Source organism: Phoca vitulina, unplaced genomic scaffold, assembly GCF_004348235.1.
Source record: "Phoca vitulina isolate PV1807 unplaced genomic scaffold, GSC_HSeal_1.0 scaffold60, whole genome shotgun sequence".
Taxonomy (NCBI): domain Eukaryota; kingdom Metazoa; phylum Chordata; class Mammalia; order Carnivora; family Phocidae; genus Phoca; species Phoca vitulina.
In genome coordinates, this window is record NW_022589763.1 from 1301254 (window position 1) to 1314320 (window position 13067).

At 46.8% G+C, this 13067-nt stretch overlaps 1 protein-coding gene across 1 annotated transcript in view; it reads right to left on the reverse strand.

The window, feature by feature from the left end:
- DHRSX (dehydrogenase/reductase X-linked) overlaps positions 1-13067 on the reverse strand; it is a 126084-nt gene that overhangs the window by 42696 nt on the left and 70321 nt on the right. The window contains exon 3 of the mRNA XM_032391215.1: positions 2348-2449. Within this exon, the coding sequence (XP_032247106.1) occupies positions 2348-2449 (102 nt within the window). The remainder of the gene's footprint in view (positions 1-2347; positions 2450-13067) is intronic.

Below are 13067 nucleotides of genomic sequence, written 5' to 3' on the forward strand. Positions count from 1 at the left end.
TTCGAAGATGGGGGAGGGAAGCAGCCAGGAGGCCAAGGAAGGCTGACAGCCTCTAGAAGCTGGAAAAGGCCAGTCACTTCAAGAGAAATCAAGGAAATTTCAAGGAAATTTCAAGGAAAATCAAGGGATTCTCCCTTAGAGTCCGTGCCATTTGGGGCTCAGGGATTCCACACTGAGCGTGTTGTGTCTCCATGCGTCTGGGGCAGGGAGCAGCAATGGTAGGTCCTGAGCACAGAGGAAGGTGTGTGTGGAGGAAAGTCTGGCTGCAGTGAAGCCAACGTGGGGACAGGATTCCCTACAGAGGGAAAGCGGATGCAGCGTACAGAGGGTCCAGCCTCCCTCGGTCCACATTCAAACTGTGTCCCAGTCTCTAGAGAAATGTTAGACAAGCTACGCATGCTTGGTTTACCATCTGCAGAGAAGAAGAACAGGGGCCATGGTAGGACCACCGGGGTCATCTTGAAAGTGAAGGGCAAAGAGTGAATCATGGCGCATCCATTGATGGATATAACAGAGTCCTGTTGTGTATGTGTCCGTCATATCTCACAAATTCTGGATAAGCGCAACACAACGCTTTCGTCCTGCTGTTGACAAATTGCTCCATAATGAAGTGCTCTGGTCACTAATTATTGAGGGTGTTACATAGATCAAGGAAATAAGATGTCTACTTGGACTGGATCCCCCATAGTCCTACCAGCTTGTGTCTACATTGGGCGATTCATAATATTCTAATTCTCAACACTTATAATACTGATAAATGCCCTGACCAAGGAAGCCCCCACTAGCGCCAAGACAGAGGAATCCCAAATAATTGATTTCTGCAAATAAATTTAAGGTGCGCCCATTTCAGGAAACCTTGAAAAATATCAAAGGTCCGTGAAGAAAGTGAAATTGAAATCATTCTGAGCCTTCCGACCAGCGTCACCAGCACTAGTAACACACATTCACTGTTTGTTTCTAGGCTAAGTAGGTGGAAGTGGTGTTAGTTATAACTTTGTTCGGCACCCAAACATCATAGGTATATGTGCACACATCCCTATGCATAAATAGATCACTGGAGTCAGACCCTCCAAGTCGTATATGCTACCTCTTTCCCTTCACTGAGAAATTTCCAATCAAACAGGTGCACTGGGCAGAAGCCTATCTGCATCCCCTTCCTGTCCACCAGCCCCACTGATATGACAGAAAATGTTAAAACACATTAAGACAAAGAGAAAGAAGACAAAGGGACAGCAATCGAATCCTGGAAGCCAGAATCAGATGGAGTAATGTGGTGCAGCCTTAGTATGTAGACTTATGCTCCCTCTTCCCTGCAGATTATGTCCATATTATCATTCTTGTAATTTCTTACTATGGTACCTTCCATGGCAAAAGGGCTTTGGAGAAGAGAGTCAATTAAGTCTCTTTAGCTGGGGAAATTCGCCTGGATTATTCAAGTGGGCTCAGTGGAAGCAGAGGGGTCCCATGGCAATGTTCTCCCTACCATCCAACAGATGAACAATTTAGCAAATGTTTTACGTATTTTGGAAAGAAGGTGTCATGTTTGACTGATGGCTGTTCCTTTCACCCTGTTAATATTACCATTTATCTCCCCTACACAGGACCAGCTGGTCTCCAAGTCTGAAAGCGATATGTGACATTCCATGGACACGGGTGTTTTCCCACCATGCTTCCGATAGTTTTGGTGTTCTACATGGATTCAGTTTGGTCATGTTAATGGCACTGCCTCCTCACTGTGGAGGGTTTGGATGAACTTCTATGACATCTCTTGAGTGTAGCAAGGGAAGAGAGGAATGTCTCAGGCACCAAGATGTGTCCATGATGCCCTTAAGAGCTGGGCATGGCTGAAAGAAGGGCTCAGGGTCAAGGCTGGTTGGTGTTGAAGATGGACAGGTGGGCAGGGTGAAGGCAGGGGAAGGGGAGATGTGGACTCCGCATGTCCATTTGAGGAATGTTGGCCACAGGGAAGAAGTCAAGAGACAGTCAGGCATGGAGCCCACATACTGATGACCCCCATGGGGATGTGCTGAGGATTTAATACGGTAACATTAGTGAAAATGCCCAGCCCTTACACATTCATAACACACCTTACTTATTAGCTCACATGGGCCAGCGAAAATATCAACTCCATACAATGTATTATCAGGCTTACCATCATTTCAAATTGATTATGCCAATGACAAAAGCCGAATGCATCAATGAAGTAAAGCCGCGGTGACCACAGAACATATACTCACGAATATCCATGGAAATCCTGCTTTCCCAAAAAAGGAAAGGACTTCTCTGCCAGGACAGCTAGCATGCATGTCTGCATCAGAGTTAATGTCTGGATTTCCCCAGGACTCACCGTTATTGACCAGGACATGGAGAGGGATTTTCTTCTTCTTGAACTTCTGGACAAATTGCCGGATGGACTGCAGAGATGCCAGATCGCAGTATAAAAACTCCACTGCAAAAGGACAGAAACACCGGATTATCTTCCGACCTACCACGGAAGCTACGATGGTTTCTCAATAAGTTAAGTTCCATCCCACCTGGGGAGTGACACTGGATTTTAAAGATGAAGGTACAAAGCAGGGAACACACCCTAAGAAGACCCTCCATGAGTCATGCCCTTGATGATCCCCTCTCCTTGAGTGTGAATGAGACCTGTGACTTGCTTCTCGTCAGCAGAATAAGGCAAAACATGGAATGTCAGTTCTTTGAGTAGGCTCCGTTATATGGCAAAGATGATGGGATGTCACTCCCATGACTGCATTTCCTTAGGTAAATCCCCTCTTGCTAAGGCTTGCTGGAGAGAGGTTTTCCTGCTGGCTTTAACAAAGTAAGCCGCCATGTTCTGAGAGGCCATGGGTCAAGATCCTTCCAGTGGCTTTAGGCAGCTGAGAGCAGCCCCTGGCCAACAGCCAGAAGGAATGTCAGAGCCTCAGACCTATAACCTCAAGGAACTGCATTCATCAAACAAACAACCGAGTGAGTTTGGAAAGGTATTCTGAGCTCCAGAGGGGAACTCGGAGCACACAGCCCTTTGGAGCTGACATCAGTTTCCTGGGTCATCCTGCAGCATGTCAGTGTTTGTATGGTGACATCACTTTGGGTCTCTGGGACCAGCCCTTGGGAACATGCTCACTTGGACATTGGTTGCAAGACCCCAGAACAGAGGGGAACACAGGTCCCATGCCCAAGAACCAGTGCTTACTGCACCACACAACCCAGGGGTGAGACATGTCTTCACGGTTTTGTTGTTCTGTGCTTCTTGTAAAACATTTTAAATATCACAACATGGGGGCACCTGGGTGGCTCAGCCAGTTAAGCAACCGATTCTTGGTATCGGCTCAGGTCATGATCTCAGTGTTGTAAGCTTGAGCCCTGTGGGGCTCCGTGCTCAGCAGGGACTCTGCTTGAGATTCTCTCTCTCCCTTTCCCTCCCCTTACTTGCTCACTCTCTCTCTCTTCCCCCTAAAATAAATAAATAAATCTAGAAAAATAATCACAACACAGGAGAGCCAGCCACAAGCACTAGGTTGGAAGGGTACATATTTTGGAACATACATATTTGCTTTCACGTGGAAGGGGCATTTTAAGCTAATCTACAGTCCCCAGCTTCTTTGGTGTGAAGAACAAAGCCTGTATGTGCCAAGCTGCATGGCCAGTGAGGATGAGGAAGTACCCGTTTTCAATATTTTCTATAAAGAAATGCAGTGGGAGTGGGGGTAGGCATGCTTCTGGATCAAAGCCCCTCCAAGTGAGAGCTACAGATGGGTGCCTTCCTGTGAAGTGTTTGTTACCAGTCTGCCATAAGACAGCCCAACATTGAGAATAGTGTTTAGAAAATATAAAAAAAAAAATCGACAGTCATTTTACGTTTGCTGAATCCAATGACTTAAAAAAAGCAAAATTGGAGGCCCCATTTTGCATGTTTTTAAATTTTATTTTTCTAGTAATTCCTGTCTGCCCCATCTACATCAGTATCAATCTGTGACAGATTTGGGAAAGGCGAGTTTTGCCACAGATGGTTTGGAAGCGCTGTTCTAGAACACAGTGCCATCTGGATAGGCATTCCTGAGACACCATTCGAATACTCCCCTAACATATTCATGAGAATATAATTTTTTTTTTCAAAAAGGGGGAAAGCCTTCACTACGTCCAATAACTGGAACCGATGATAACAGGGTTGGTAGACACACACGCTCAGCTTCCAGAACCAGAGAAATGTTACTGCCTCTTTGTAAAGTCAGAAGATGCTTTTTCTTCGCTCCCTGGAGGAAAGGGTTCCTAACCAGCCAGAAACATGAGAGTCACCTTTCCACTTTGAGATCATTGCCTTGTGAGGCAGCCGAAGGGCTTGGCTCCATTTCTGTACGCTATTGCCATCAACACCTGCTTTCCTACATTAATTCAGGAACTGCTCCCCGAACCCTTACCGCTGCAGGTATCACTGGCAGGAAGGAGAAGGATTGCATGGCAGAGTGGATGATATTGCATAGGGAATATGCGCCCGTAAATCAAGCCCTACCATCGGGGAGGACAGAGCAGTCACTGCAGACTAGAACTCATCACAGGGTCCATCCCTGACAATGGGAACATACTAGGCAAGTTGCAGAGCGTGGGGTACCACCCCTGTTGAGCAGAAGCACCAGGACTGAGTTCAGACAAGACACAGGAAATCACATTTGCTAGGGGATGAGTTGGCACATCCACCTAAAATCTGCATTTCCTCCCCTGCCCAAGCCCCAAAATGTGCATTGGGAAATGGGGCAAGGGTCATTGATCCAGCAGGGCACCTGGGGGTTGGAGGTGGGAGAAGGAGACACGGATGGCATTTTCCATTCTACCTGGAACGCCATCAATGATACCCTCCACTTTTATTTGGATATTTACAGAAATGGAAGTTAAAATGTTTTGAGACTTCGAGGTACCCCTCAGGGGCAAGAAGTACCGTATCTGCCAAACATGACTGGAAAATGTGAGGTATACCAGTCATCCACATAGACAAAATGGAAGACCTAGGAAAGAGGCGTGAGCCCTGAGCCACTGGTCCTGATTCAAAACCAATATGGCGGCCTCCCGCTGTGGGGCGGGGGGGGAGGGTGATTTTATATTGATTATAGTTTTGAAAAGTGAGGATTAGGAATAGAAAGGCCAAAAGTTACCAAACAAACAAGCAAACACAATGGGGGAATGACCCCATTCCTACAAGGTAGGGATAACTCAAGATTAAAATGTTAATGGGACACAGAGAATTATTAGGTATGGACTCAATGCTCAATCAATATGATGCACTATGGTAATGCTGTGCCACTTCCTGCCACATCTTCTTCAGAGTAGCACAATACTCAGCTGTATTTCTCAAGAACTCTTGCATACGCAGGGAGAGACAGCGAGAATCCCAATTCTTGGGAGGCTTAGTGAGGGTCCATCTTTGAGCATTTGGCAGATCGACAGACAAGAAAAGAAAGAAGGACCCAGAGAAGGCTGTGATTAAGACACTTGACAAGGCTGAAGAATGCAAATTTACAAATAGGAACGAGTCTTTTGTAACGAGGAAGATTTTATAATTATGGGTTCCTTATTCTCTCTACATTAATATGTGAAATTGGTAATAAAAAGATGAAAATTTCAGGGAAATGAATACTTTTCCGTGAAAATACTGATTATTACAGCCTAATCAAGGAAATTAGGAGTAATCAGACCAACGAATACAAGAGCAATAGAAAAATTACAAAAGAACGGCATCCAGAAAAGAGGGGAGGGTGGTGATGGTGTTTTAGCCAATTCTTTCATACTTTCAAAGAACAGACCATTGCACCTCTACTGACTGACTCCAGACACAGGCAAAAAAAATGCTGAGTTGTTTCGTTTGATGAAGTTTGCATTGTTGTGATAGAAAAATCTGCAACAAGGCAGCACCAGAAGGGGAGGAGACAAAATCTGGAAAGCACTTGACCCCACCAGTAACATCTATACACACAGATGAAAAAGTCGCAAACACAAACGTAAATTAAAAACCCTTGGGGATGAACAAAATCAAGTGCATCTAACAGGAGGGAAAAAAGCAGAAGATCATTTCCGGAGAGGTTATCTGTTTAAGATGTTTCCTAGCAGCGAAAGCCTCGTAGAATTGACTCCACTCAGCTGCCCGTAACCGCTACCCCTCACGATGGAATGGGGGTGCATTTAGGAACAACACGCCCCCCGAAAGGCGGAGAGGCACTGTTTGTGGGCAAGGGGCTTCACCAGTAGGAAATGACAGCTCTCAGCCCTGTCCCAACAGCAAACACGTCTGTCCCCTGTGTCCAAGGTCGGCTGGTGCCAGGAAACCGTGTCCTGCTCCCTGGTGGGGAACAGAAAGTCCGTCTGCAAACAGGACGTGGGGCACACCTGTGCCCGTGTTCGGGGGCAGCCACAGCCGTCCCGGGACCTGACACCACATTCCGGGAGCTTCCAGCTGCTGTACCCACTTCGGGCAAGCCCCACGGCAGGGGGGCAGCTATCAGAGGAACGGGGACCCACAAAGAGCCGGGGTCTGCCCAGAAGGAGAGCAGTTTCCTTAGCACTCCCTGCCCCTCCTGCATTGCTCTGTTTCTCTGAAGAATATATTTGAAGCAGACGTGGGGGCCGGCTGTCTATGCACATACTGCGCCAGTCTGTTGAGATGTGAAATCCTGCTCTCCAGGTGTGCACCACGGATGAGCCTGCCCCCAAGAAGCGGTTGTGACAGGGGGCGGGGGGAGTATTCTGTGTGCATGCACAAGAGACGGAGAGACCAAGGCAGGGACAGGGAGAGACAGCTCAGAGAGACAGAGACAGAGAGACACAGAGACAGAGAAATAGTGCAGAGAGACAGACAGAGACACAGGGAGACAGACAGACAGACACAGGGAACCAAACACAGATATAGAGGGAGATAGAGACAGACACAGAGACAGAGGAAGAAAGAGACAAAGGGAAACAGAGAGACAGAGGCAGAGACAGAGACAGAGGAAGACAGAGAGAGACAGAAGGACAGACACAGAGACCCAGAGAGACAGAGAAACAGACACAGAGGCAGGGAAACAGAGAGACAGAGAGAGACACAGACATAGAGGGAGACAGAGACAGAGAGAGATAGTCAGAGAGACGGATACAGAGATAAGAATAAACAGAGACAGAGACAGGGAGACAGCAACAGAGAGACCATCAGAAAGAGACAGACACAGAGATATAGAGACACAGACACAAAGAGACACAGAAAGATAGACACAGATGCACAGAGACAGAGAGATAGTCAGAGACAGTCACAGAGACAAAGAGACAGAGGAAGGCAGACAGCCAGAGAAGCAGAGCTCCCTGGCAGGGAGGGAGCAAAGTGAATGAAAGAAGGAGCATTTTCATCCTCCCTCTGCTGGCTCTGAGGCCGTGCTGTCAGCGCTGGACGCTGGGGCTATATTTCCAGGTGGGGTGTGCAGGGAGGGAAGGTCCCCAGAGAAGTAGGCTGTGCTGACACCGTCCAGGCAGAGAACGGCGTCAGGCCTTGGGCATCCATCTGGAACGAGGATCATGCACTTGTCCAGAAGCCTGTCCTGGAGCCCAAGACTCTGTGAGGCACTGGGGTCGCACACGGCCTCTCCGAGACAGGAAGACTGGGAGACTCAGCTCCAATAGTGCGCCATTCCACATGGTGCACCACCCCCTCTCTTTCTGACACACAGGGTGTACAGTACTGTTTGAAGCGTTCTGTCTGGTCAGTCCTCCTACAAGGACCCAAGCACCACAACCCAGCCTTACGGCCAGCATCTGACACCTGGGGCCCTGCACTCGGTGGCTCGGGTGCTACAGCTGTCCGTCCTCACAGGGACAAGGTGGGCACAGCCAGGCAGGTGCAGCTCTTCCTCAGTCACCTGCTCAGGTTGCTGCTGGCTCACCTGCCCAGCCTTTTGTATTCAAGACGCCCATCCCTTAACCAAAGACGTTTTACAAATCAGACGTTGTCTTAGAACCACCTTGAAAGGGCAACCCGTCACCTCTCTGTGCCCACTCGAGTGTCAGCTCGTCCTTATCAAGGGAAACTCCTCCTCAGAGAGTCCGCCCTACAGAGGGATATAGTCCATGCCTATGCACATATACCCACGCCACCTCCAGGGAAACCCATGTCTCCTGGTGTCTCCGACTGGTTTTCTCTCTCTAGAGATACTTGGCCCAGCCATCCAGCACTGTAAGGCCCTACAGATTTGAGCCCAAGCAGCTCAAGTATAAATGGCAACAACCACAACCCAAAAAGGCCAACAACAACAACATAAGTCATGAGGTTTGGTATGCATTTTTGTTAAAATGCATGGAATTTTCAGATTATAGAGTATGAAGACGGCTGTGTCACCCGCATTTATTAGGAAAGTGGGAATTGACAGAACACACTTGATCAGCCCCAAGACAAACAGCAGGTGCCCCCCAAAAGTGCTTTCAACATAAAGAGAAAAGAGCAGCTTGGAACCAACGCATAGACCAGTCGATTAGGAAGCACTCAGCTTGTTGCATGGAAACAGGGGTTTCTAAAGAGCTTGGAAACAATTCCTTCTCCAAGGAGGGGAACCGTCCCCCTGCAGATCTAATTTGCTTTATGCACCCACAGGGCTGCACCAGCCCTGATGCTCATGGGTTGCTCCTTAATGCAGGTGCAGTGTGGATGCCGCACATGGCTTAGGTATTAGAACATCACAAGGATGGTAGCAAGGGCTTCGTGCCTGCTGGTCAGCACGGTGTACCCCTTAAAATTCAATTCCTAAGGAGGAGTTCCCTGATTGGATCCCATGCCAGTGTCTACATAACCAGCCATGGGGGAAATGCAAATCGAAACCCAAGGGGAGGTGACCTCGCACCTGTTAGCATGCCCAGCATCAAAAAGACAAGAAGTAACAGGGGTTGGTGAGCACGTGGAGAAAGGGGAACCCTCGTGCACAGTGGGTGGGAATGCAAACTGGTGCAGCCACTCTGGAAAACAGCATGGAGGTTCCTCCCAAAGTTAAAAATAGAGCTGCCCTATAATCCACCAATTGCACCACTAGGTACACATCCGACGGAAATGAAAGCAGGGGAGTAATGAGATATGCTCACTGCAGCATTCTTCACAGTAGCCAAGAATGGAAGCAATTCAAGGTCCCATTGATGGATGGATGGATAAGGAAGAGGTGGTCCATCCACAGAATGGGACATGACTCAACCTTGAAACAGAAGGTGATCCTGCCATTTGTCACAATGAGGATGGACCTCAAGGGCATGATGCTCAGTGAGAGAATTCAGACAGAGAAAGACAAATACTGCATGATCTCACTAACGTATGCAATCTAAAAACGTCGAACACACAGAAACACAGAATGGCAGATGGCAGGGGTTTTAGGGACGGGGAATGGGGAGATGTTGGTCAAAGGGTATGAAGTTCCAGCTCCAAGTTCTCAGCACAATGATGATAGTTAACAGCACTGAATTATATACTGGAATTCACTGCGTGGAGATCCTAAGTTTGTTTACTGCACAAATAAGGTAGCAGTTACGTGAGATGATCGATGTGTTAATTGAATCGAATAGAGTGATCATTTTGAAATGTATATGTACAATAAATCATCACACCATATGCCTTTAAAAAAATCACTTGGACAACCTAAAATACACAGGTACCTCCATAAATACCTCGGTCATAAAAAAAAAATTCAAATGCTTCAAGGGAATTGCTTGGTGCCCAGAAATGAGGGAAATGGGACCCCAATAAAACGCCCTCCTGTGCCCATGTAACCAGCACGCTGAGTGGTGATATTATGGGTGAGCCAGAGGTGCTAACAGACCAGGTAGAAAAAGGACAAGCATCAGCCACGTGGGATGCACAGTGAAACAGTGGTACATAATCAGGTTTTCAGGACATGAAGAGAATTGCTATCTACAGCATCTGCCCTCCTTCGAGGCTCTCAGGCTCCCCGTCATTGCTCACTGGTGAGAAGGGAGTGTGGTTTCTTGGGTATAGACAGCGGATGAACAGCTCAAACCCAGGAAGTATAGACGCACATCCACATATAGGACCATCTTCCCTCTGGGCGGGACTGAGGGCTTGAGGACCCAGCTGTAGGAGCTAGCTATGCTGTGTAACAACACATCCTACATGTACTGGCTTGAAATGACACCCACTTATTATGTCCCAGTTCTTTAAATGGGAAGTCTGGGTGGGGGAGCACCGGGTCCTCAGCTCAGGGTCTCAGGAGGCTGAAGCCAAGGTGTCAGACGGGGCTGGGCTGTCAGCTGTAGCTCGAGATCCTGTTCCAGTCTCATTCAGGTTGTAGGTGAAATTCAGTTCCCTGAACTTGTAGGATTGGGGTCCGGTTTCCTTCCTTCTCCCTCCCTCCTCCCTCCTTTACTCCTTCCCTGCCTCCCTTCATTCTTCCCTCCCTCCATCCTTCCTCATTCTTCCTTTCCCTCTTCCTTCCTTCCTCCTTCATTTCCCCCCTTTTCCTTCCCTCCCTCCGTCCTTCCTCTTTCTTCCATCCTTCCTTCTTTCCTTCCCTCCCTCTCTTCTTTCCTTCTTCTCTTAAACAAGCTGCCCTGAAAACATCCAGACTCTGATAATCTCTAAATGAACTGATTACACTATTAATCAAGTTTTCAGACATAGGGGACATAATGAAACATTCTAAATACGTCAGATTTTTAAAAATTCTTTGGGCACTATGGGGAACTCCAGAATTTACCACCTCTGTAAATATCACCTCTGGCTTATCATGGTTACACTTCAGGAAGTTTTTTGGACTTACTTCATAAAAACAGAAGTAAAGAATCAATTTCAATAACAGGTCTTGGTTTTTTTTGTTTGTTTTATGTTACCTAAGAACAGGATATCGCTTTGTTTTGTTTCGTTTAGTTTCTTATTTTGGGCTATCCTCTCTCCACCGACTTGCAGACAAACAAGGCATGATGGTGCCTGGTGCTCTGTGTTTACTTTATGAATATTTCATGAAGGCGATGGCGTAGAGTGAGTACTGCCTCCCAAATCATTGTCCCTGAAGCTGTTATGCATCCCATCAAGGGGAAGATGAAAGCATCCCAGTATTATTTGTCCCTCTTGTAAATTACAGCACTTCTCATCCTGAGCCAAACGCTTTGCCCTGCGTCTTTCAGCAGCACACCCGGGGGCCTGATGATCAGATCTGGGAATGAGGTCCCAGCATCCGCACGGTAATGACTGTCATTTTGTTGGGGTGCCACATCGATTTTCCGCATCATTTCCCTCCCGTGCTCATAAAGCACACATTAGGATTTGGCACAACCTGTTCATCAACACTGTTAAACCTTCCCAAAGAGCGCACGCCATCAAGACACAGAACGTGTTTTGTTTTTCCTCCAAAGGACCGCAGCATTGCCCAACGGTGGACTTCTTTTGCACAGGGGACTGTCTTTTATTTGTTTTCTTTTTCTCCCAGGAAACTGTTTCTTTCTGCATCACACGGCTGAGACGTGCCCACAGATGATGGAAAAGTCTGGCCAGGGTGCCTTGGACTGACGCAGGCTTTGAGGCAAGCTAATGCAAAAGGCGTTAATCACCGTGGGAGAGCACAGAAACCCGGGCTCAAATGGGTGCTGTTGCACAACACTTTGGGGTGCATGCACATCCTCAAGGCACCCTGAAAAAATGTCAGTGCTGCTTTATTATGCTCTCAGATTAATGCAGCCGTAAGACCACATGTCAATTAGAATATAGGGAGATCTGAACCCTTTCTAAATGTAGTGTCACAGACATCTGCCAAACCAAAGGCTATTGTATATATTATTATATATTAAATACAGAACTTTTTTGTTAAATTTTATTTACTTATTTGAGAGAGAGAGAGCACGTTGAGTGGGGAAAGGAGCAGAGGGGATGGGAGAGGGACAGGCAGATTCCCCACTGAGTGCATAGCCTGACACGGGGCTCAATCCCATGACCCTGAGATCATGACCTGAGCCAAAACCAAGGGTTTGGCTCAACCGACTGAGATGCTCAACCGACTGAGCCACCCAGGTGCCCCAAATACAGAAATTACATATATTTGTATATAATATTGTAAAGATTTTATTTATTTATTTGACAGAGAGAGACACAGCAAGAGAGGGAACACAAGCAGGGGGAGTGGGAGAGGGAGAAGCAGGCTTCCCGCTGAGCAGGGAGCCCGATGCGGGGCTCGATCCCAGGACCCTGGGATCATGACCTGAGCCGAAGGCAGTCGCTTAACGACTGAGCCACCCAGGCGCCCCTGTATATGATATTTATTGTGGTATATATTACATTACATGTAATATATATAAAATAAATAGTATATAAATATAATACACATTATATAATATATATTATATGTACCATTTAATACATAGTATATATTATATTATGTTGTATATTATGTTTATATATAATACAAATACATAAAGTAAATAACATATAAAGGTATATATCATTTACATACTTTTAGAAATCTTTCCAATAGCAAAAAAAAAAAAAAAATTATCAGCACATTCAAATAACTCCATGACTGGCCTCCAATAAACCTTTAGCTTGAGATGCCAGAAATACTGAAGTCTGGCAAAATGATCTCACATCTAGCCATCAGCCTGGAAACGATACTGTCTACAAAACTGGTAAAATCAAAAGCACATCTGCACACCACCGGGTTTGTAGAAGGTCAACTGGCATCTTTGGCTGGAAACAATGCATGTGGGTGACATACAAGCTCCCAGAAGGAGCATTGCGAAACACAGACATGGCATTCTCAGTGAGGTTAACTATGTAAATAGGCACATCTGTCAAGTCAGGGGAGAGGAAAATTCCCCACGGGTCTCTCCCATTCCTGCATTTCCTGCCTGGGAGCCACTGACTGTCCTTTCTTTGGGGTTATCTTTTGAAGCACTCGCAAAGCAAACAATTTAGAAAGATGGATACAGCATCTCCGGACCAATGGACACACACACACACACACACACACACACACACAAAACGGGGGAATTGCATTGTCTTTTTCTTCTGGGTCAGATCCAAACAGTCAACATGTGCTACAGTCAAAAAAATATTCTCTGTTACC